Raw genomic sequence first — 25,943 nt, 5'->3', positions numbered from 1 at the left:
CGGTCTGTTGTTAGCTGATTGAATTTTCAGAGAACGCAAGTCAAACGAGTAGGAGACGGCTGTATTGAAACCAAAAAGAGAAAATTGAACACCATGTTGCTTCCAACAAAGGTAAGAGTAAATCTGAACAGGCGTGAAACTCCCTGCGAGTAAATTAACCTGTGGCCTTACCGAGGTATCCAAGGTACGCTGCATGTAAGGCCCGTTATGTTCGATAGAGGCCCTCCGGGCTCAGATTACGTTCACTGACAGCGGCGTCACTAAGCCAAGCTAAACATTCGGTGTTTTTTTTTTCGTTAGATAAGGGAATTTAGGCACATGGACTGATCGAGTCCTACTAAATTATTTTTCGATCGCGTGATGGACAATGCAAATATTTGAATCGACAAACATAAAATGTAAATTTTGGCGGCTACTTTTTTGAGACTGTAACTAAATGTGGATATGGCTAGGCTTTCATTTCTACATGCTTGGTTCTTAAGGCTTTCTCTCTCTCTATTTTTTCTTCTCTTTCTCTCTCTCTTTATATACCCTTTCGTGATTACACACGCACAAATCGATTCCGATATTTGCATACTATACATTATAACTCATTAGTCTATAACGGTTTTCCTTTGACCACGAAGATATACTTTACGTTCACCCAAATCAGTTAAGGAAATGAGTAACTTAGTTTCCATAACTCAAAGAACTTTCAGTCTTAACCGCTATAACTGTTTCTGCTCAACGTTTATTCTCTGTTGATAAAAGAACTTACACGATCAAAGGAAACTCATTCAATAGACTCTTTGGCTTCCTGAAGTCCTTCAAAGTGTCTTCCTTGGCTCAGATGACGTAACAGAACTTGTTTATAAAAATGGGAATCATTTATGCTCCAGAATTTAAAACTGTTTGCCAGTGAAATGTTAAGAACAAATGTGTCTACCTTTTAATGTGGTACTACTCCTTGTTTAAATTTCAAGATATTCGGACATTTATCATGTCACGTACTCTATTTTCCTTTTATGACCGCTATTGTTATAACGGTTACCAATAACACGCGACCTACCGTCTTCAAAAGAGTCGGATAAAGTTGCGTTTTGGTGGACGTCAATCAAAGGAAAGCCGTTGAAATTATGTTAAATTCTGACAAGATTCCAGGGTAACCCGCCAAGAAACTAAGAATTTTTCCTCGCTAAGAGAAGGTAAACTTTATTTTAATTGTTTTCCGAGCCAGATCAAGGGAAAATAAGAGGTATTTTTGAATTAAAAATTTTAATTTTCACTGCACATGATAATTTGCTCACTTGCACGCGTCGCTGATTTTGCAAAATTATTACGGGTAGCGATTTAAAATGTTACAAAAAATGCTTCATCTAAACAATGCCCATTCTTTAAAGGCTGGTTTCCATATGATCGCAGATCGCAATAAGGTCTGCGATCGTCTGCGATCCTGCGATCGTGATCGCAGACGATCGCAGAAGATAGAACCATGTTCTATCTAAAGGCTGGTTTCCATATGATCGCGGATCGCACATCGCAGATCGCAGATCGCAATAAGGTCTGCGATCTGCGATCATATGGAAACCAGCCTTAAGATAACCTGGATTGGAAATCAACTTTCATAAAGTTTACCATCTGTCAGTGGGTAAAACAGCCAATTTCTTGGTTCTGTTTCCTTGAAATGTTGTCAGAATTCAAATTAATTTCAACGGCTTTTCTATGATTGACGTCCAACAAAACGCAACTTTATCGGGAGTCTTTTGAAGGCGATAGGTCGCGTGTTATTGGTAACCGCTGTAATTAAGGTGGGGGTTCACCTGAAAGCCGTTTTCACGCCGCTTAAAATCGGTCAAATGGAAATATCTTGTTTGCATTTCAAGCAATACAAAAACCCTCTATTCATAACACAAATCAATGATTTGGGGTGTTTTATGAATTTTTGGGTGATTTTTAGGTATATTTGGAAGGAAATAATTTTTCTTGAAGGATTGGTAAAATTGAAAGAAATAAGAAATGTTGAAGATTTAGTGAAGTTTTAAAATTAGAATTTGTAGTTAATAATTAATAGACGGATACCAAGTTAGTCCACTAGCAACCTGGGGTGCTCTTGCGCGGTTATCGACTGTCTGTTAGTGTTCCAAAAATCATTTTCTTTCTTCTATCCATTCTTAAAACCTCCTCAAATTTCACTCAAATTCCGGTAGAGCCCCACCTTTTAAAGGCGGAATGACAAAGGCCTTTCTTGGGGTTATCGAATCAGAAGCAACAAACAAGATTGATATAATGTAGCTTTCTGTACCCCATTTTTGAGTAAAGTTTATAACCGTCATAAGTCTTTTTCAGGTCACGTGACTAAAATGTGGTGCAGCAAATTTTGGAAAATTAATAAGGATACCGATAACAAACTGTTTGCCAACTTTTACGGTGATTGGACAATTGCCCCCCCCCCCCCGCTTCAAATAAAAACATGCACGATTATTAGGCTGTCCAAGCCTTAATACACTCGAGGGCAATTTTTTTGGATGCAGATGACCAGGAGGGATTAAGTTGTCCTATATGAAGCTCTCCCTAGAATGTTTGCTGCTCTAAAATATAGAGGATTCAACTTTTTTGTGACCTCACCAATTTCAACCGTTGTTGTTTTGCTAGCAAGCACATACAAGTTCCAATCAGTAAGTGTTCAGTGTATATGTATGTTATCTAGCCATTTGCCACTGCCGAAGCTTCCAGGCTGGCATCATTAAGCTGGAAAGGGAGGGTAGGGGCAAACCTCTAAAGGAAACCAGGGATGAGGGATAATTTCACAGCGACTGCCACGCCAAAAGTGTCCTTATATTGAGTCATGGTGGCTCACGAGTGAAATTGCCTCTCTGGCAGTTCTGTGGATGGATTCCATGGACCTACCAAGGCAATTTGGGGTGAGATTTGACTTGCAAAGAGCATAATAAGTGTGATATTTTGCCAGTAGGACCGAGTGGTTCGACACCTTTTAATACCTTTCGGGCACCAAGAGAGGAAAATCACAGGCTTTTAAAAGTGGCTCTAATTAATCAAGATGCTCGCCTCGCTGTAGGCACGAGAGGCAAAATTGGAGGCAAATGTTAATAGTCGAGAGATTAAGGTTTGCTATCATTAGGGAATTTTGTTTGCAAAATGAGAGTTTGAATTAAAGAATTAAAGGCAAAGATGTGTGTCTTTCAGCTTTGCTCCAGGACGCATTAAACGGACAATTTTTGGTTTTGCTTGAAAGCAAATGTTTATACGTAACGGCAAACGGGGACTACCATCAGTTTATTACCTCCTTAAGCCTCAAAAACCTAGTAGTTCACACTAAAAACATACCACAAATACCAGGTTTATGATTTGAGAACGTGGCCAATCTTGAAAGCAGTAGCCCTGTAAGGAAACAAATAAAAGGAAAAATAGAAAATGAAGATAAAAAGGAAATAAGATTCAAAGAGTTTTCAAAACCAAAAGTTTTACTTCAGTAACTGACCTGAATACTTGCAATAGTTTGCCTGATTATATTCTAACTTAGAGTTCTTAAGTACGTTTAAGCTAGTGTTTAAAAGCCTTTTATTCAAACGTTCTTTCTAGATGTAGTATTATTTTTACATGCAATTTCAACCTATTTTCTCACATTAAGAGCGACTCTCTCTAAGATCCTCATTTTAAATTCTCATCTACTTCCATCAACTTCTCTTGGTCAGCAGATAAGAAATATGAAATATTATTATTCAACACATTGTGACACTGCCCAAATATGGCATAGGTGAACTCAATATACGTCGCCCGCACATAACAGATATCCTGCGATAAACGTAGTTTTCGTGCGTCGGGGAGAAAAATGGCAGAGCGGCTTTCCAAAAGTAACGACCTCGCAAGAACACCAAACTATTACTGTAATAACGCTGTTTTATACTGAACACAAAGAAGACAACCAAGTTTGCTGTTAAGAATTGTAATGGTTAGTGCAAAAACGTTTACTGCTTACCTTTCTGTTTACGAACTGGCAAATTACAGTTCAGCAAAAACGTTTAATATACATTTCGCTAGACTTTTGGATTGCCCCGTATTCTAGGCGATATTACGCGCGATTTCGCAGGATAATTGTTAAATATCGGAGAATTTGACTTTCTGATTCGAACTTTTCACAGCCCGGGCTACTAACATTTGCTCTTTCTTCGTTACAGTGAGACATTTTTTTGCTCCTTTTTTGTCCAAAAAATAATACATTATGCCGAGATAAATAAAGATACGATACTCCGAGTTGTGCGCGAACTTCAGTAGCAAGATCGTGAATTTTGCAAGACACGCAGCTGTCATTCAAAACCTCCTAATTCGCTAACTTAAAACGATGACCCTTTACGTTCTTTAATTGCTGTGATAATTTTAAGGGCACAAAGTTTATCTGCTTTGCGCAGTTATCGCAACATGCGATTGTCAGGGGAATAAATTGCAAAAGTAGCATGTACTCACATGCGCCTCTACATATCAGTGGAAAGTTCCATCCATCAACTGTGAAAACCTGTAAAAAAAAAAAAAAAAAAACCCCGTTTGGTCGCAATCTAGTTTCTGTTCCTCAAGTAAGAGGTGAAAGTTGCGAAACTCGACTAACACGGCCATATTTCCATCGAAAATGTAATTAACGAATGTCGGCAACAAAAATGAGTTTCGTTCTATCGCTTTGAAATTTCTACATGAAGCAAGATTAAAATAATATACGGATTCACTAGAGATCTCTCTCGTCGTCTTGGCTTGAACCTCTGTTTAATTATTGCCAAATACTACATCTATACTGCGTCACGAAGAGAAGAAGAGTATATCTGGGAAGCCTATTGTGCTATATTAAAGAGTCACCTTGAAATTGAAAAACACAAATCTAAGTTGCAAATAAGTCTTTGAGCCTTTTAATTTTATTTCAATTTTTTTTTGCTATATTGCTTTGCAAGGTTGCCATGTGCCAGCAAGTAAAGGGGAAATGTGTAATTTGTTGCTTAAGTTTGTAGTTTTAAAAAGCATCATAAGTATTGTAAACATCGTTAGTACTGTATTGTAAGTATGTAAGTATTGTAAGTAATTAGTATCGTATTGCAAGTAACGATATAATTGTTAATTAGTACCGGTGTTAGCTGTATTGTAAGTTGTGTAGGTAACTATAGTTAAGTATGTTTCTTTTTTGTTTTGTAATGTAGTGTCATATAGTAATATAATTAATGAAATGTACTGTTCTGAAGTAATCAATAAAGTGTTGTTAAAAAAAAAAAATTTTCTTACCAGTTTGGTGGTAATAAAAATGCTGGAAGAGTTTCATTAAAATTTTCATGTAATGAGATGAGTCCACACGTGTTTTCTTTTATAAGCCGCTGACAGCTCATTTATTGGCTCAAGCGTGGCTTCAGTGCTATTTAGTTAACGTGATCTTGAGAGTGTTTTGAAAAACACTAATGAAAACAACGTGACCAATGATTTGTGGAAGAATTGATGGCAAAGACTGTCAATATATTTAACAATAAGATTGCAAGCTCGAGGTTTCTACCGGATAGTTGACGAAGGGAACTATCGAAGGCAATAGAAACCGAGAGCACACCCCAGTGATTGATTTGCATAATAAAAAAATATATATTTCATAATATAAAGTTTGATACATTTGAGCAATGATGCGTGCTAAATCGCACGCTCTCTCAAGCATGTTAAGGCATCGCTTATTCTTTACTTAAGACCCCCCACGAATTTGAAACTACCTATCTTTGAAATCAATGGTTTTTAAATCCCCAGAGTGGCCATAAGTCTGTAATCGACGTATTACAGCGATCTTAAATTCCTTAAGGCATGAGAACAGTGGTCACGTGTTTGATGACGTTACAATTGCGCTCAAAACTAATTGTCAGATGGGGTAAGAATAGTTCATTGTGACTCGAAGCTTAGCATGTGCGGTTGTAGCTTCTATCGTATAGTAACTAGATCTGTCCTGAATGGAATAGGTTTTGGTTTTATTAAAATATTATTAGGAAGTTTAATAAGTCACGTGACCTATTTTGTTAAATAATCCGTTTACTAAATGTTGAGGTCAACCATTCCGGGCAGATTCATTTAAAGCATACCCAGAGGGTAAGAGAAACGTTTTAATCGATATCCATCATATGTAAACTCGGCACCCCATTTTCTATTTTCTGTTTGGGCAAAGAAACAATCATAACCGGTCACGTGACATCTATTTTCAAGACTCGAAGTTAGAAGTGAGTTAAGATCATCAATTTCTTTGTCGCTGCCAAGTTTGGTGGTCTTTCAGTAAATTTCTGCAGAGTTATGATTGATTCTGTTTTTTACCGAGATATGGCTTTGAGCCATGCCTTAACATGCTTGAGTCTCTGAAAAACAGGCGCATTTGCAAACTTCATTCATCAAAGTTCATTCATCATTGAAACAAGGCTCACAGTGATCTCGTCATACTTTCAGTTAACAATTAATATAGTGTGAATTTTTCAGCAACGAATTTTCCGGTATATACTCATTCAATCTATCTCATTCCTCCCTTAGCTGTTTTTAACGATTGTCCTTCTGCTCATGTCCTCAAGCAAGATTTATGGACAAACTGTAGGTGGAAAGTTACTTGGATCCTTTGCCGTTTTTATCTGTTTACTATATAATGACATATGTTATAACAACGTATCAATTTCTGATAAAGTGAGGAAATAAATATATAAATAAATAGATAGATAAATAAATAAATAAGTAAATAAATCAATCAATCAATCAATCAATAAATAAATAAATAACCTTTATTTACCCTCGGCAGTGTTTATAGCACAAGTGCTAGTGGGGCCGAGCATTAACCTTCACAAACAAAAAATTTAAACTGAACATAACATGGTTAAAAATCTCAACTGGCAGGAGGCAGACCAGCTGGCTATTTACGCGTCCGAGGAGTTCAGTGAACTCAGGGCTACTGAGAAACAACTCCAGCTAGCGGTCAGAGTGGGACTTGAACCCGGGACCTCCGGATTTCAAGTCCGGGGCCCTAACCACTCGACCACGCTGCCTCCCTAAAAATAAATAAATAAATAAATAAATAAATAAATAAATAAATAAATAAATAAATAAATAAATAAATAAATAAATACATAAATAAATAAATAAAATATATTAAATATTTCTCAAGTAAGGTATTTAGAACATTAGCAAGACCCGATTCAAGACCGTGAAACCGAGGGCAACCAATCCGCCGTTCATTAGAGCGTTGCAATGCTACGCCAAGTTCTTTTGGCCTTCGCTCTTCTTATCAGTTAATGAAAAAAAAAAAAATAAATAAATAAAAACATTTCAAAGTTTGCTAATTATTGAATTAACGTAAAAGACTAACAAACCAGATAGGGAAGCCATGAAAAGTTTTGGAAAAAGTCACTGTGCTTCACGTTGTTAGCCGTGAACAAAGATGGCAGAGTTTGATTAATTTACAGACTTGAATTCCCTGTCATACCTGAAATCGTAATAAAGCGTCGAAATGGAATTTTGTTCGTATGTTTGTATTTCAGGATACTGCGCAGCAGGGCAGCTTTAGGTTTCCAGACTCTTGCACGTCAAGCGCAGACTGCAATTTTCTTGTGACTTACCAGAAAACTGGTGAAGATAAGGTGGTGTTTGAGATAAGCGGTAAAAACAACTGGGCAGGAGTGGGATTTAGCGATGACGGCGAAATGGTAAATAACCATAATGTTGCAATAATAATTATTATTTTAGATATAATTAACAAATAGATTTTATTTTGCCGTGCGTCTGTACCCTGATAACGCACAGAGGACGTCGAAACGTGGCAAAAACAAAGAAGTAGGCGACGAGTCGCAGGCGAGTAGCGTGACTGGTGTTCTTTTGACATCCTCTGTGCACAAATTATGGTCGTGCTTTGTTTAGGTATTGAACAGTTACACTTCCGTGTTTTATCAGATTTCTGTCTTATCTTTTCACAGCCTGATACAGATATGCTCCTTTGCGTCAGCGATCAAGCGCGTAGTGGGCGTTACTACGCACCAGGGCACAGTTCGCCAGTTAAGACCGCTATAGTAAGTCTGTGGTTCCTGCAGTTATTGTTGTTTTTATTTCTTTTTTGTAATGGTGATGGTTTAGACTGTTTACAGTCCCCCTATTTTTCCGTGGGATTCTCGAGACTGGTACGCTTCGATGGAGCTGCCGCTATCTTGGTTTGTGAACGCAAGCGCGATCTGGGGAGAGTGTCTAAACTAACGAGGGGAGCGGGAGTGGGGGTTAGTATAACTCCGCTATCCTCCCCTCCCCAGATCGCGCTCGCTTTTACAAACCAAAATGGCGGAAGCTCCATCGAAACGTACCAGTCTCGAGAATCCCACGGAAAAATAGGGGGACTGTGAACAGTCTAGGTAGGTTACACGGGAATTTCTAAACCGCCTACGTATACGAACTAAAGATGGTTTTATTGAGGCGCGCATCTGATTGTTGATGATTTGAGTCATTCACAATTCCAAATGGTCTAGTCTTGTATCCTTGCAGAAAACATTAATTTTGTACCGAATTAATCAGTTTAGCCGTATATTGTGTTCCTGACAATGGAAGTCTTCTGTCATTAATTAACATCAGTTTAGTGCTGTGGATACCGGTGATTTGAAGAGTTGGTCACTTTACATCAATCTAAATATTATGTTACGCCTACGAAAACTGAAAACAAGTTGGTTCCATTTATCGAATAAATAAATTGTTGCTTTTCTTTCTTTCAGAATGTATCCGTGGTAGAAGTCACTGAGAACTCATTCGAGGGTGGAGTGGTGAAGTGCAAGTAAACTGAATTTATTACTTGCTATATATTCTTTTCACGTTCATAAAATCATGCATTTATAGACGGGAAGTTTCCACGCTGATTTCAAACCAAAAGAATCGAAGACAATATTATCGTGTAATTCTCAGAGGGTCCACTGAGAACATAAAGCATTTCTTACGCCATCTAACTACAAGGAGAAACAACCGTTCATCGCCAACGGTTTTGTACATTTTCGACCCCATCCACGCTTATACGTTTTCAAAAGTATCCGTTTTCATTGAGGCGAAAACTATTTTCATCCGCACTAGAGTTTTGTATCGTTATCATCTGTCCACACTAAAACTCTCGAAAACGACTGGGACCTGAGATTGCGCATGTGTTAATCATCATTCATGTTGGAGACACAGCGCCAAAATTGAGTGCGCATGCTCGTCACGAGTGAGCAATCTTACCCGGCGAAATGGCGGCATTTTTAAAATTTCCATTGCTTGTTTTCATTTCGATGGATCAGCCCAAATCAAAATAGATCAGGTTGTCGCTTTCAGGAAAGTTTCCTTCGAACTTCTTCCATCACATATCTTAGTCAACAAAGAAATTATTGTGGTAACAGATGTAAATTTGGCGATTGAAGTGGAGCATTCGTAATCGATTCACTCTTGAATCACAAATCTCCGGAGCATGCGCACTCATTTTGCCGCTGTGTCCGTCTTGGATAGATGCTCCGATTTGGACTGGAACTGATGACATGTGACGCTTTTTACGTCACCGTTTTCAAAAGTCTCCGTTTCAGCTGTCCACACTGGAAACAAAGCGTTTTCAAAACGATGCGTTTTCAAACGTCGACACTGTCTTCTGAAACCGTTTTCGAAAGTCTCCGTTTTCATCAGCGTTTTAGCGTGGATGATAGGCGAAAACGTATAAAAAAGTATGCATTTTCAAACGTGACGCATTAATGTGGACAGGGTCTTAGTTTATGCTTATAGTTATTAAGTCTAGCTTGATATACGATATTGACACAAAGATGATATCGAAGCATCGCTCAAGTTTATCCCTGGTTGCTATTAGTACACGGTATACCCAAATTTTTTTTGACTGAAAATTAATTGATTGGCTTATTTATTGATGAGCTGATTGATGGATTGATCAATCGATTGATTGATTTATTGTTCCCAAATTCGGAATTAGCCAATCAAAAACTTAGTCTACTGTCCTGATATGAACGTTACCATGGTCACTTTCAAGTAAAGTAATGTTACCGTACGACGTACGATAAACTGAAAATAGGTTTTACCAATAAAACAGAAACCAGGAGCCCATTACCTGCAGAAACCTAGTAGTTTAAGACTTGCCTGGTCCTTTCCGGTCGTAAAAATAGTGAAAACTTTCCCGCCAAAAAAAAACTAAACTGGAGGACGCTCGCCAACTGCGCTATGTTTGCCGACAAGTACTAAAACACATTCAGACTGGAACAATAAACCAATGAATTTGCTACCACGATTTTTCACTTTGCTTGCTGTATAAAACTCCAAGTTCATGCACACTTTCTGTGCCGTTTGTTGACTTGTATTATTCCCGTCGCGGTCACACGACAGGACGCCTGGCGGAATTTTTTTATTTTGTTTTATCGTAACTGCTTAAAATTTCACCGGATTTTGGTCACAGTAAATACTTAATCGTACCTTTCTGGTACGCTTCGGTGGCTTATCAGTCCCCTTTGGTCTCGCCATGGGAAATTTGGCGCGACTGCGCCTCGCTAAAAATACGAACCATGGCTCGACCAAACTGGCCTGATATGCCGCCAAAGCGTAGCAAAAAGGTACGATTAGGTGTAATCATTGATTACTTGATTGACGAAAGTTTTTTATTGTCATTTTTGTATCATTCAGAATTGCTAGGCTGATAAACCCAGGGATAAGCACTTTTAGAGATCTAAATTCAGCCTGGTTTCTCTTAGGAGCAATTGGAAGTTTGCAAGGTTAGTGTTTTCTTATTCATTTCAATTCAGTTTCTTTCTCTGAGGGTCGATTTGCAAGTTAAGGCACGTTTAAACGGTTTCAACATTTGACCAGCATTCGTTCAACAAAAGTTGAACGGATGGCGGGCAAATGTTGAATGAACGAATGAACGGAGTTTTCAAACGGTTTCAACAACATTCAACATTTTTAATTCAAGAACAAAGAAAATGTTGAATCGATGTTAAAGGAAATTTTAAATCATTTTAAATTTGATACAACAAACTTTCAACAAGCTTTCAACATTTGTTTACGCTTTCAACAATGTCGAACGACTGTTCAAACTTCCCCGACATTTGGTTCATTTGAACGCATGTTGAAGGAAATGTAAAAATCTTTTAAACGGGTGACATACAGTGGCCTTAAAATCATGCCAACTTATAAGATTTTCTATTGTATCGCAAACAAAAAATGTGTTAAGCACAGAAAATGTCAAGTGACAGCAATTCAGTACATTAGATTGACATGCAGGCACGAATGGGTCATCTGAAGGAACACCATTCGCTAGGGCGTCTGCGATGCCACATTTTTTCCATCCATTCTCGATGATTGCTGGGTTTTTTCACGCATAAGTAACTGGAATGCCCATCTCAATTGCAATGCCACTGGTGTTTTGCCCAGCGTTTATCTTCTTCTCAACTTCTCCAGCACACCATCCTTGAAATTTTTCTCTTATGAAATGTTTACAGGGACGATTAACTGATGCATCAAGGGGTTCACTTGGTTAAACGTAGCAGTATTTGCTGGTACAACGACTTCTGTGATGTTATGCTCCTCTAGTATTCCTCGCGCATCATCCATTCATTATTGTTGCCTCTTAAAGGTGCACTACACTGTTAAGGTTTCTTCCATTTAAATGATTTGCTCCTTGAACAGATCAGAGAATCGCAAATATTAGTTCCCAGCAGAAATTTTAGTCATCTCGAAGCGCAAACATTTTTTCCCCTAGACTTCAAAAAATCTCCAATCCGCAAAATAAAACTCCCGCAAAATTTTTCGTGCTACACGCTAAGTTCATTCGCTGTACAAACATGTGCATGTTGGGGGTTAGGCTCTGCTATATTGAGGCATGTTGCAACTGCTTTGGTGATAGCACAACTGTGCAGTCACTGTACAGTAGCATGTGACAATCACAAGTTAATTAGGTGTATTTAAGATGCTATTTACTCTCGTTTTCCTTCAAACAGGTAATTCACTTAGAATACATTCTCAAAGGCAGGCCTCAAAGAACAGAGTGAAAGTCACAGAAGCTGTACCGTACATGGCAGGAGGGCAGAGGGGGCAGCTGCCCCCACCCGGAAAACTCGAATTTGTTTTAACATTGTGCTTGAGTTTGCTGAGCTATTTCTTGTAGTTATATTGGCCCGAAATCACAAGAAAATGGACTAATTGACTGAAAAATTTTTCCTTCAATGTGAATTCCAAATAATTATTTTGGAAAATTTTTCGAGGCAAAAAGCCAGTACGAGTTTTCTTATAAAAATAATGATTTTGTAATTTGGGCTGCCTGTGATTCAGAATTTGGAGAGTAAATATAGACTGCTAAGCCTACGCGACTCCCTGGTGCTTGTTTTAGAACTATATAAATCTAGCTTACGCGAGTATGTTTTTTCAGAGCTAAATTGTTTTTAAAGGCCTGGGCTACTCCCAATGATCTCTAGCAGGTTTAGAGGATTTGATAGAGCCTTGGATTTATCCATCGTATGTTCAACATCACAGGTCATTCGTGCCTGATGGGTTTTGATTTTCCTATTTTGAATTCTCTTCAATTTGAATATGACGGTTTTCATGCTGGTTTGGATTGGCTCGCTTAAGTGCGTGATAGTTTTAACTGCCTTTCTTTTTGAGATTTGAGCAATGTTAGGACAGGAATTAATCATTGCTTATATCGTGTAATGAGCTTCGTTCTGTAGTAAGACGAAAGTCTTGTAATGTCGGGCCCGGCTATTAGTTTTTTACACGAGGTGTTGTGTTTCTTGGCACGGCTATTTGGTTTTTTGGTTCTCTAGTAATCGTTGTAGCGTGTTATAGTGCTATGCAACGTGGCACAGTAATTAAAAGCTCGAATTGTACGTAAATTACGGCTTTTTTTTCGAAATGCTTTGTTCCACCGTTATAGAACGTTTGAATTGTGGGACCTCAGTAATTTCCTCCTTTTGTTTACAGCAGTGCATCGACTGTGTCTTAAATGTACCAATAAATGAGAGGCAATGTTTGGTTCCAGCTAAACAAGGTGTTTACCCCATAATAAATCATGACAATTTAAGTCAAAAAGCATCAGTGTGTTTTTCTTCTTTAAAAGTTCTTAGAGGCAATTTCTGAGTAGGGGTGAAAACAAAAATGTCCAACTAGAAACCCCGTCTGTATACGGGAGACCCCTGTGAGGAGTGTACGGAGTTTGACCCCCCTCCCCTCCAAGACAAAAAATCCTATCCCAATTGTTTCGTGTCCTCTGGACCTCGATATCAAGTTGAATTTTGATATATCAAAAGGAGACTCTTGAAAGATCAGCTTCACAAACTTTGTGGTTACTGAACATTTGAGCATGATATATGAAATGGATTTTGATAAATGAACGTTAAGAGTGCGGTGAAGATTTTATAAAGCCAGAATGTTACCCAACCATACCTTCTTTGCAAATGTCACAATTTTTGAAAGCTAATTTCTCTGAGAATATTCCCCATATCACACCAACGTTGACACTGACTTAACAAAGGATGACATGGGCATGTTCTTTAAGTTGTCCATTTTTTCGTTGGTTGTTGTTTGGCATATGTTAATTAGGCAACATGTAAACAATGACGTCAGCAAAGATTCTCCTATAGACCACTTTCTGCTTAGGCCACGCAACGGACCGACGTCAATATTACGCAAACGTTCTGTAGTAACAACACACTGAGCTACGTCATGTGTGCACTTTTCCTTTGATGTGAAGCCTAAATAAGACACGTCCGAATTTATTTTAAAACGCATAACCCAAACACTTTTAAAGCGTAGTTAAAACATTCATTGAAACAGTTTTTGTCTTTTATTGTGGGTGCTATTACATGGCACTTCATCGTGTTTACGTTGGAAGATTGGAATAGCTTTTTTAGTTGAACGTCATCTTTCCTCTAGGGAAATAGTATACAATAAGCTGAGAAAGGAGAGGACGCTTTCCAGCACCATTACTGGTCAGTCCTGCGACGCAGTGAAGCTGTTTTTATCTTTAAGTTTTTGGCTTTTAACAATAAGACACGTAACAAATACCCTGGGTGCCAGAGGTTTTTTTTTCCTTTAACCCGAAAAATCGCGGCGAAAGCCGCGCCACTGGCGCTAAACGCCGTCAACGGGGCGCGAAGCGCCGAGGAGAAAATAGACCCATCTCAGGCTGCCTCAAACTGCCGAGTTTTCATTATTAGGATTATATTCTCATATTTTCCCATTTATTTGGATAACGGGCCTCTGGAACCAGGCTACGTAACAAAACGAAAAAAAAAAAAAAAAAAAAAAAGAGAAAGGATTGTTGTCGTACGTTTTAGAGGCGATGGTTGATTGAATTTTACTTCCATTATGTTCCAAAGGTATCAAAACAAATATATAGGAGGGATATTGATTTTTCTGACATTTTGCTCTTAGTGTACATGTTATCGCGAAGGTTTGATTGGCGTTGCTTCTTGATGGCGTCCTGATACCCCCTCCAAGACGTTCTATAAATTTCGGGTGCTTGTCATTTGTTCGGGTTTGACATCAAAATGGCAGCCTGTTATTTCGAAGGTATTTGTGCACTGCACTCTCGATCTATGGGATGAAATTCAAGTTTCGAACCTTCATAGTCTATTACAAGTCAGAGTCCTAGGCAAAACAGAAAAAGGGAAATAAAGCAAGCGACTTTCAGCATTAACGTATCCTTTTTAATCACTTTCCTATGATAAAACAAGATTTTAAATCGTTGTTTTATTTCCACCTTTACTTAAGTCACATGGAAACAGTTAATTAAGATTCTTGTTTTTCTTGTAATATTATTATTATGTCAGTCCTTGATAACTGTGATGAGTCAAGTAACCTAGAGATCTGCCATGCACGTCTTGAAGTCTTCAAGGCATTTCTTGTAATCCGGATTTGGCAAAAAGAAGCAGTATTTCAAGGCATCAAAACAAGGTTTCTAGAAAACAACAAGGAAAAAGTTAAAACTAAAATGCTAGAAGCTTTAAAGGGACACTGTCACGGATATTTTGCTGTATTTTGGTAAAACCTAAGAATTGCCCTATTATTTCTTTGCTAGAAATGGCTTTCTGGAAGTATTGAGAAAAGCTGAATACAAATATACGAGGGCGCAAAATTTAAATATTTTATTAAATTTTTTTTTAAGGTCAAAAGGGCAGGTTCGAACGGGACGCGAGGACCCATGCGAGGCACCTCCCATGATACAAATAATAATTAAAACGCGATCAACCAAAAGACGCCAAATTTAAAAGACGCTAAAAAACTAGGGATGGCAGGGGCAGGATCGTACAATTGACTAGGTACAGGGATACACGTAGAAACAGAGAAAGCGCGAAATTTGCACAAGGTAACTGGATCTTCCTATAAAATCTGGCAGGCCGCATCATTCATACTCCATACTATGCCTCCGGCAATCGAGTGTGTACAACCATGTTTACTTTCCATGGGTAGAAGCGTGATTCTAAGGTGAAAGAATCACAAGAACAGCTACAAAAGAAATCAGTTATCACACGGAAGTTGGACTGCTATTAATATGTAGTCTATTTATAAATAATTTTATGCATTTGTACTCACAGCTTTGCCGGGAGGTCTCTCTTTTTCCTTAAACTTCCTGAAGCAACCTTGTTTGTTCTTTCCTGCTTCGAAACATTCAATGAGTTTCTGTAAATTGTCCTAGAATACAATAGATAACTAGAATGAACAAGATAGAAAAAGTTTTGAAGCTTCTCTGGAAGAAGAAAATGCCAGCTTTAATAAATAAATAAATCATAAATAAATAAATACATAAATAAATAAATAAATACATCAATAAATAAATAAATAAATAAATAAATAAATAAATAAATAAATAAATAAATAAATAAATAAATGAATGAATGAATGAATGAATGAATGAATGAATGAATGAATGAATGAATGAATGAATGAATGAATGAATGAATGAATAAATAAATAGATGACGTTACAGTTAAAAATACCAGGGGATGTAACAGACCCTTTTCCAAAATGGCGGCCGGAAATTCAAATAAGTTAAAAATAAAAACTTATACCAGCACTAGAAAGAGCACTTTTACCTTAGTAACCCTGCAAAGTTTCAGCATATCAGGTGTAATACCAGCTGAAAAATGTAAGTTAAAAAATGGCGTTTGTATGACTGTGGGTATGACGTATCCCCCTGTCATACAAACGTCTGTAAATTTGTCAAATTTCATCTTACATTTCCTAATCTGATATAACACCGAATGCGCTGAAACTTTGCAACGTTGCTAAAGTCAAGGTGCTCTTTCCATTGCTGGTATCAGTTTTTCATTCAGTTTAATTTTAACTCATTTAAATCTGTTGCCGCCATTTTGGAAAACGGTCTATTAGATATCATTCGAAGAGTGTTACGCTACATTTTCAAATTTCAAATTGTAAATTTGTCATGTTTTCGTTTTTAACGTTGCAGCTTTAGTTATTTTGCTTATTCCTATTTGCTATTTCAAATATTAAAGGTTTTTTTTTTCGTTCCAAACCTTCTTTATTTTTCTCACTATGTTATTATGATATCCTTTTATGCGCGCATCCACTCTTATTTTAAATTCTAACGACGTCTTTTGTCATACGAGTCATTTTCTGTATCACCCTGAAGAGAAAGAAAAGCTTCGATATTGAAATGTTGGATTCTACAATATATTTTTATAATCCTGAAATCAGCTTTGCTTTCTTTGATACCATTTAAGCAAAATACTTAAAATATATTTTTTTGTGTTTCCAGATTGTTTTTGTGGCTTATCAAACACATATTTGTGTAAGGTAATACCTTTTGATCTGTTCGAATACTTAAGCTGAAAATTTAATCTGTAGGAACGAAATGTTATGAGCTGCACCCAACGACAACTTTCTCTCAGATCCTTTGAAACGCTATTTTAGGCTATCTGGAGTGCCTTTAATGCTCTGTAGGTTCATTTCAGGACGCGCTTTAACATTTTTATCTGTTCTGTCATTCTAGGGGAACTTGAGTCTTTTAGAAACTACTAGGGCATTTTTGTCCATTTCCCGGAAATCTTAGGTCTTATTTCCTTTCCGAAAATCTTAGCTGACCTTTTTTTTGGTATCCGAAACGACTTTTTTATCAATCCGAAAACACTAGGCCTTAAATTTTCCATATCAAGGACCTTCCGAACAGATCATTTACCGAAACGATTCGTTGGGTGCCCCTGCGTTATCTCCAGAATTCACTAGCTGTTGTTGGTTTTACTAAAACGCTATTTGCCCCTTCAAAAGAAGGGAAACTAGTTTCACATACAAAATCCTGAGCTTACAGTTTGCCAAAGAAATTTGCAGATTTTACCTAAACTACTGAACTGAAAAACGCCTAAGGTTATCCGAACAGATATCCACCGAAATAAACTATTGATTGCCCCTGTTCTTTAAAGTATTAATTCATTTATTAACAGGAATCAGTTTCTGAGCAAAAGTTGCATGTCGTGCTATTTAACATGATGTACAATGTGGTTCTGACTTTTGACTTTGTGTATGGGATCCTGTATCGTGACCATTCTAAGCTATTGAACAGCTCGGTCATGTTGTTCTTTTGACTCTTTGTTAGCTCAGGTAACTGATTTTCTTCTTGGTATAGAACTCTTTGTGAACATGTTGCTTTTAACTTGGTTTCTGCGATAATCCTTTAGTGAAACTATATCATGTAATCAAGCAATATATAAAAAATCTGAACAAATCCCTCACAACTTTTATCCATACGAGTAAGATTTAAAAGCTGAGTGAATTAAAAAAAACCTTAAAATAATTTAGATATGACCACAAAAATGATAGATTGCCATCATTTACTAGAAGTGGTCTTGTTAGCATAAGTATTAATCCTATTTTTTCTAAATCTCTTTCAAAATAAAATTCGACCAGGCACCCCTCTTTGAGTCAAAACATTTTTTTGTTCTTTTCAACTTACAAACATGTTCTGTTTCGTCTTGAGCATCGCTGTCGCGTTGTCAGCAGGTTCATTTTGATCCTCTTCTGTTTCCGTCTCGACCACAGACTTGGCTTTGGAAATCCCAAGAATCGTGCACAATAAAACAGCAACGATCAGCTTCATAATTGAACTTTACGTGGTGAAAATATAAACTGTTGCGATGCGATTTTCGAACGAGCTAAAAGGCACGCAACAGATTTACAGAGTAACTTTGGCGATATTAAATTCGTGTGTTCACCTGTGTAATTGATTCAGAAGTAAACACCATAGCATAATTACGAGTTTTGCGTGAATAAAATTAGCTAGTCACCTGGAATATGTAATGATTTGGAAAAATTACGCGCGCCGATCATTTTGGCCCCAACGCCAAGGGAAAAGCCTAACAATCTTTTATACGTTTTTGTTGAAGAATAATGAAAAAACAAGTCCTGTAACGATCTGATGAATCCAGGAATAATTTCTGAATTCATCATTAACGTAGCAATTTAAAAATTAATGGAAAACAATTAACTGTAGTGTAAATCACAAGATAAAAGCTCTAATACTTTGCTCATAAAACGTGAACTGTTCTTCTCAAGTTAGCATTTTTTTTCGCTGCGTAGAGTTATTTGGAATACAGTAAATTACTTTCGTACAACTAATCAAGCTCACATTTAGTAAATTGCTCTTTAGCGCTTCGATTCTTCGCCACATGAGAACGCAACAGCTGCAGACGTTAATTGCGATCCAACAGATTTACTTAGCTGCTGAAATATTTGTAAGCGCAAATTTCAATCAAAAAAGTGGGGAACGCGCGCGTGTGATACTGGTTCGCGCGTGACGTGACTCGCTCGGGATATCTTGAAAGCCCTGGGTACATTTGAGACGCACGTAGCGCTATTTATCCAAACAAAAACCCCTTGAAGGTGGCTAATAAAACAAAACAAAACAAAAAAAAGCATATTTTCACATTTTCTGAAAAGGTATCCAAGTTGTGCCTGACAAGACCGTGTGATGAATTGAAAATATTTCGAGAATATATGTTCAAAGTTTAGTTAATAATCTTTGAAAAGATTTCACGAATTTTAATCCGTTTTGAGGGACCCTGTCACCGATATTCAAAAGTCAAATCGTGTGGTCACTGATGAAAGCTGATAATAATGAAACACATCATTGAGGACTTCTTTGTTCCTGAGAATGGTGTATTATTCAGTGAGTGACACAGGCATACTCGGAATAAAGGAAGTCCGAGCGCTCCTATCAGGAGTCGAACTCAAGACCTTCCGATTACTAGTTCGGATGCTCTACCACTGAGCTACAGGAGACTCGTGGGAGCTAAGGCCATTAAACATGGTTCATAGGACAAACATCCTGCCTACTGCTAGCTACTGCTAGGGTTTGAATGTCAAAGTGTGGCATATGCGCAGTGTAATAATTATGTGACGGTATATTTTAAGCCTGATGAATAAATGAGAATAATGAATTATCCTTTTTAGGAAATAACCACTTTATAGGTTCAGTGTGACCACGGGCTCTTATCCCCTGGTGCGGATAAAAATCGAAGCCATGTCTATTTCAGGATTTAAATTTAACGGTCGGTAATAATTCCTTATAATTGTCACTATGATACATTTCGATTTTGCAAAAGTTTTGTTCCAAAATAAGACAAATAAGCCTCCTTCTTTCTCTATGTATCTGCTCTGAATGACCTATCCAGAGCGAATAATTCTATAGAATAATTCTATAGCATGTATATATTCTATAGCTTGTATATATTTGTTTCTCTTTTTTTATTTATTTATTAATTTAATTGTAATATTTATATATTTTACATGTATTTATTTCTCGGAGATACTGCCGCTTATACGCTACTCTTCAATCCGAGTTGAAATAGAGTTTTACTACTACTACTAGAGCAAATTTCACTTTTCCAAAGTAAGGTACAGTTTTGTACACCTATTGATTTTAAATTCGAATCTTTACGGTGTTGAAGTAGTGGAAATTTATGGCCGTTATCCATGCTATTTTTTTTTTTTTTTTTACCATAGCTGGTCGTTTCCGTGCAGGTCTTTTGCGTTTTCAATGTGGACAGTAAAAAGACTCAAACTATCGCGCTTTGCAAAATCTGAAATATATTTGTAATAAGGTGACTGACTTGTTCTTCCTCTTTGTGCTTGCGGCACGTTGTCCGATATTTTGTCGTTTAGATAACTTGGGACCAGTTTAGACGCCGTATGCCCCCCACCCCCGTCAATGCGCCGTGCACGGCAGTACGTAGTTGTCTGACAGTGGTGCTGCACGCTCATCATGCTTTCGACAGATTTCAATTAGAAGCGAATGTTTGGTTTTATCACTGACAGAGTTGATAAAGTAATTTGGCCATCGTAAAGAATCTTTTTCTGTTGGCAGCACCGCAGTTTTTTTAGAAACTGACAAAATCGCAATACAAGACGGAGATTTCCACGTTATACTGATTAGAGCGAACATGAATTAAGTACGGTAACATGTAGGGGTGATGAATTGAAGTAGGTGCGACTAGTTACAAGGTAGAGTATATACCCCATGCCTCAGGCATCTAACGTGTTGAAGGACCAGGAGACCACTTTATTTGATCTCTGTAGTTTAAATTTCACGAAAAAAGGTTGGTTGGAGAAGAAACAAGGTGAAGGAAATTAGCCAGTGCAGAACGTCGGGCTTTGAAGATAATCAAGCCTCTCCACCAATGACAAGGTGATAGTCTGTTTGCATGAGCGGTTAACATGCGCTTTTTTGGGTTATTGCCAGGTTTATCAAAAATTTGTTAAACTAATGTTCAACTTCATTGCTCAATTGTTTGAGTTGTTTTCAGGCCACCAAGGGGATGACATTGGGTGAGCTTTCATAGGATTAGTCTCAACCAAATTTATCTGAGACACAGGAAAAAATTGACGAGAGTTGGCAGAAGTTTGAAGGTTATATGAAATGTTGTGTCCCGCAACACTGACCAGCGATACAACTGAGAATTCAGAGAATTAACTCTGCAGTGTAAATTTTAGTACTGGAAGTCTGGGTAGGGGGGCAGTATTCCCCCTGTCTAAGCTATATAGGTAAGTGCGGCACCAAAGGGTATGGTTTTTGAGCCGTTATGGTCTGCAATAGGCTTTAGATTTTAACCATTTTTGTCTGAAGGTCTGAAAACGAGTATGGATTTCAAGAAATTGGTATGAAATTCTAGAGGCCAGGGCCCCGTTTCCCGAAAGTCCCGTAACTTACCGGGCCCGGTAAGTATATCAGTTTTAAATGTTTTTTTTTCGCCGATTACACTGTGATTACAGACATGGTACTTGGCCAATGTGTTTATAGAATTGTATGATTTTGAAATTTAGTATTCATAGCTAACAAAAATTGACTTCTGTTTCGAAACATTTATCACCAAAGACACTTATCGCGCCCGGTAAGTTACCGCGACGTTCGAGAAACGGGCCCCAGGGCTGAAAATGGGTACCGGAGATTACATATTTTGGTCTCAAATTGGGTCAGGATTTGAAGCACTGAGCTGCACATTCCCGACAAAAAATTCCGAGGAACAAAACACTTAATTTCATAGTGTGTATTGTCCTAAGGAGGAAATGTGGTAAACACGAGGTAAAGAAAAAATCTTCAACCTTGGGAAAGGGCGCGCGGATTCTATTTCCACCCCGCTGTTACTCGCAGCCAACGACCCTGTATCATAGGGGGCTTCTGATGCCGTGCACTAGAATAGCCATTTAAATCAAGACTTGACTATTAGTTTAAGGAGTGTTGGCCTGAGATTTTGTCTTTTGGATTTTCGAAGGGATAAACAGTCCCATTGAGCTTAAGACTAGGATACATCGTGTTTTTATCTCAGATCAAAAAGGCTTTAACTTTTCTCCACCATTTCACTACGTTGGGACCTTTAGGTAAAATTCTTAAAATGTACCCCTGTATTACTAGCCTATTTTATGGCCTTCTTAAAGGCTCATTTGTGCAACGAAACACAGCAAAATTTGCTTGGATTCGTTAGCAGAAAAGTTTACCGGTGGTATCTTATCCCCGAATTTTCGAGCTGCACTCAGACTTGCAGAAGACGTTAGCTGGTTTAATTTCTTACTTTGAACGGCATATTTGTCACTCAGAAAACAGTAGCGTTACGAAAGTTTGAGATGATATTCACTGAAGAAAACCGATGTAAGAATTTGCACTGTTGTACGGTGTGTAGAAACCCTGGTTTCTTTGTATCTGAGATTTGTGACATTTAGGAACTGTTGTCTCTTTTTGTTGGCTAAGAATGTGACAGAACTGGAACTCAAACGTCATGACATGTTTTTACTGTTATGATTTTTATTGTTCTACCATACAGCTATCAGTCATTTCCAATAATAGCTTACTAGATGTCAGCCATTGCCTGCTAGAAGGCAACACTCGACGAGTTCATTTAGAAAAGTCTTGCGCCCGATCCTTCGATACCTTCTTCACCTAATACGCATTTCTTCAAACCTTCCAGGCAATGCGCAAATACTTCCATTTTCTTAGGACGTCTTTTGCATCCGTCCATTGCGTCAAGAGCACATTTGAACTAGAAGAAGATTAAAAAAAAAAAAAAGAATACGAAACGGTTTTAAAATAAAGTGATTGATTTATACTTCACTAACGGATTAGTATTAACCAGAGTAGTCACATATCCACATATGTTTTCACACATATTTTATTTATATTATGTTTTGCACATATTCACACATGTTTTAAAATCACGAATTAATCAGAGATTAATTCCTCTGACTGAGGCTGACAGTTCAGCACCGACTGGATCTCAGAATTTTGTTCAGTCTCGATGGTTAGCACGTCAAGGTGGAAACCGCTGTCAATTTTGGTTCTTTCAGTTCCAGACGAGGAAAAAGATTTCTCAAAGCATCGACCATTTGCCCCTTAAGTTTCTTTTTCCAACCTGGTAACCACTATATCTATTTCCACGCACCTGAAGCAGAAAAAAGGGCTAAACTTACTTATTTCTCAACAATAGTCAGAAATGTTCTCGATAGTGTTTATCGTCTGGCTCATTCATATCTTGTGAGGGAAAAGTCATCACAAAATACACTTCATGCCCCCCACCATTCCCCCCTCAACATGTAGAGCATGCTCACCAATTTGTTTCGTTCTTCCTTTGGGATTCGGCTTTTGAACTCCATCATACATTCCCTCGTCATTTTGCCATGTGCCTTTTGGGAAGAGATGCAGCCCACTAGAACCTGGATAGCCATCTGAAAGAGGTAGACAATATTGTTATGTAAAGGGTATGTAAGTGTGCCATTGTTTTCTTAACGGGGAGATAAATAGGTTGTCAGAAAATAAGAGTAATCTTAAAGGGGCAGTGTCACCTATTTTACGTCACTTTAAAAGTTGTATCAATGGAAACCTTAACTGGTTCACTAAGGATACCCCTAAGTAATTGCACTTAGTGACTTTGAGCAATTTTTTCCTCGCGTACATTTAGCTCAAGGATCAGTGGTTAGAACATCTGAAAGGTATACGAAAGTTAGGCTCGAATCATTGTGGATTGATTTTTAATTTTATTATTTTTATGAAGGATGTATATGATGAATTGCATATTCATCCGTTTGGCTCAAATTTTTCATAAATTTCCGATATCGCTCGCGCGCGCGCAAGACAATTTCCGGTCAATTGCGCACTAATATCTTCCTATAACAACTGATTGGGACTCCTTTGTATAACCAGGCAGTTTTTGAAAAAAGTGATACGGTATGAAGCGTTTCGCGGCGTGGACAATTAACATGAAAAGCCAAAAACACTTTTTAGATGATTTTTGAACAATTAAAGCTTCTTGGTCAATGACCTAAGACCCGAGAGAAAGAATAAGATCACAAACAGGAAGATAAGAGTATACCGTCACTTTTTGGATGATTCCGTTCTGTCATTCCTTTTTTTAATTCCTCTGAATTACTGTAGATGGCACACGTAGAATATTTTGGTAAAAGAAGGCACGAAATGGCAGTATCATAATGTTCAAAGGGGCCGAGCAAACAAAATTGTCCACACTGTTTTGAGCCTTCAGGTCGGGCGCTCAACGGTTCGTCTTGGTGGAATATCTGCTCAGAAAGACGTCATCCGACACAGAAATTTGGATTAAATTGTGAAAAATAACTAGCGTTTTGTTTAGCGAGAGGTCATGTCAGATTATCGCAACACTGAAAACTAATTCTTTTTGTTTTCGCAGGGAAAAATACGTCGTTAAAAGTGCAAAAAAAAAAAAAAAAAAAAAAGGCCAGCTAGCGTTTAAGTGCAAAGACAACAGCGGCTTGTAAATTTGGCGAAAAAGACACCGTTTCCTGTTTTGTGGGAATACAGGACACAATATATGTTTCATATGTTCACAATTTTGCTTTGATCGATTGTCTCCCTTGGTTCCTCGGAGCCTAACAAACAGGAGTACCCAACAAGGACATTTTAAGCGGAATACTTAAATGATCTCGCCTTTGTCCCCAGATCGTTTTTGTGTCCTTTTCTAAGATATATTTGTAGACGCAAACACAGTTTGATCTGTATAAAGGATGCTTAAACTTAAAATTTAAATTGCAGAAAGTTTTAGGAACGGAGTCTCATAGCCCGAATGTACTACCTGTTGTTGGCTGTGCGAAGCCAGCTATCTGATCTGTTGTTGTATTTTTACGACATATTTGCCGCTTCGAAAACGAAAGGAATTAGTTTCCAGTATTGCTAGACGAAATTTTGAGCTGAAGACTGTGCAGTGGTTCAACTTCAAAGTTTTGTGCCCGAGGTTGAAATCTTATATATAAGGGATTATTCGAATGCGGCTTATTAAGGTTTACGAGGTTGCGGTAACTTTTGAGTTTGAAAATCGATATTAAATTCTATGAAAGTGAATCATGTTAACTCAGCACTCCTATGATGCTGTTTATTACAAAGAATATGGTGGGTTTTTAATGAAAAAAAATCTTAACGCGAAGTATTTAAACTAGTGATATCAAGATACGGGTTTCAATTTTCATGCACAAAAATTGCTTCGAATTATGCCTGAGTACTCAAAGGATCCGAAGTACAATGATCAAGCTACTTACTTTCACACTGGTTGGTTTTTCCTCATGGTGATCTTCGACTTCCCAATCCACAAGATCGTTCAGATCTTCTATGGGGTCCTCATATTCTGTTTCCACGGGCTCATCTGCCTTGGTAGCCAAAACAAGCAGGCCAAAGAGAAAACCAGCAAGCACGAACCTCATATTTGAGACGTTCAGCGAGTAGCAATCCAGAGAGCGTTTCTGCGAGTTGTAGAAAATCCTCGAGGGAGAAGACGTGTTAATTTGCTTGAACGCAAACAAATGGTAATCAAAGAAGATAGAATATATCATTTGCTCAGCTGTCTTCGAGGGAGTTCCCATTAATTATAAAATAGTTTGTTTTAATGAAACGAAAAAAAAATTGTCAAGCAAGGATTTTTTTTCTTAAGGTTGTCATTCTAACCAAGCACTAGTAGTTCTTGGTTAGAATGACAATCTATTAATTAAATCTGAATTTTTTTCCAGGCAATCCAGTTTATGTTTGGATCATGCGCCTAACACATGTAATATACTACGTACGTCGGATAGATGTTCCAGCTGCGGCATTTTAATATTCATTTGAGAATACTTAATGTCACGGAAAATGTAGATTTATGCTGAACGCAAAGTTTGATTTTCTACAACTTGAAGGTCATTGAATGTTAGGCAATAAAGCCTTCAATGAATTTCTATCGAAGCGAATTGGCAGAATATTTCATTTTATGGTGAATATGGATTTTATGGGTTAGTACCGCTAGTCCAATTATTTTTTTTTTGTGAATCAGCATACCATTTCCATTTTGATTATTTGACATGATATCCAACAAAACTCGCGTTGTTTCTGATAAGTACTCCCGACTTCATTATTTTATTAATTCCTAGACTTTTACGATATCGTTCACGGCCGGCTGATCAATCTTTTTTCCCATGATTGA

General features: G+C 37.7%; 3 protein-coding genes across 3 annotated transcripts; 1 reads left to right on the top strand and 2 right to left on the bottom strand.

Moving 5' to 3' along the window:
- The first annotated feature begins 19 nt into the window (after positions 1 to 19).
- On the top strand, positions 20 to 8,792 carry LOC146485740 (uncharacterized). The gene is made up of 5 exons (XM_085102933.1): positions 20 to 111; positions 6,523 to 6,579; positions 7,518 to 7,682; positions 7,950 to 8,042; positions 8,730 to 8,792. The coding sequence occupies exons 1-5, from the start codon at positions 94 to 96 to the stop codon at positions 8,790 to 8,792; spliced, it is 396 nt and encodes a 131-aa protein (XP_084959059.1). The 5' UTR covers positions 20 to 93.
- Positions 8,793 to 14,693: 5,901 nt separating this feature from the next.
- LOC146485739 (uncharacterized) lies at positions 14,694 to 18,193 on the bottom strand. The gene is made up of 3 exons (XM_085102956.1): positions 17,936 to 18,193; positions 15,562 to 15,660; positions 14,694 to 14,926 (listed from the first exon to the last, which is right to left on the bottom strand). The coding sequence occupies exons 1-3, from the start codon at positions 18,077 to 18,079 to the stop codon at positions 14,828 to 14,830; spliced, it is 342 nt and encodes a 113-aa protein (XP_084959082.1). The 5' UTR covers positions 18,080 to 18,193; the 3' UTR covers positions 14,694 to 14,827.
- Positions 18,194 to 22,256: 4,063 nt separating this feature from the next.
- Positions 22,257 to 25,365, bottom strand: LOC146485738 (uncharacterized). The gene is made up of 3 exons (XM_085102955.1): positions 25,030 to 25,365; positions 23,077 to 23,193; positions 22,257 to 22,511 (listed from the first exon to the last, which is right to left on the bottom strand). Exons 1-3 carry the CDS (start codon positions 25,348 to 25,350, stop codon positions 22,371 to 22,373), a joined length of 579 nt encoding a protein of 192 aa, XP_084959081.1. The 5' UTR covers positions 25,351 to 25,365; the 3' UTR covers positions 22,257 to 22,370.
- Positions 25,366 to 25,943: the final 578 nt, after the last annotated feature.

Source organism: Pavona decussata, unplaced genomic scaffold (genome assembly GCF_977016875.1).
Source record: "Pavona decussata unplaced genomic scaffold, jaPavDecu1.1 SCAFFOLD_25, whole genome shotgun sequence".
Classification (NCBI taxonomy): domain Eukaryota; kingdom Metazoa; phylum Cnidaria; class Anthozoa; order Scleractinia; family Agariciidae; genus Pavona; species Pavona decussata.
The sequence above is the reverse complement of the archived record's forward strand: the minus strand, read 5'-3'. Positions and strand labels throughout refer to the sequence as shown.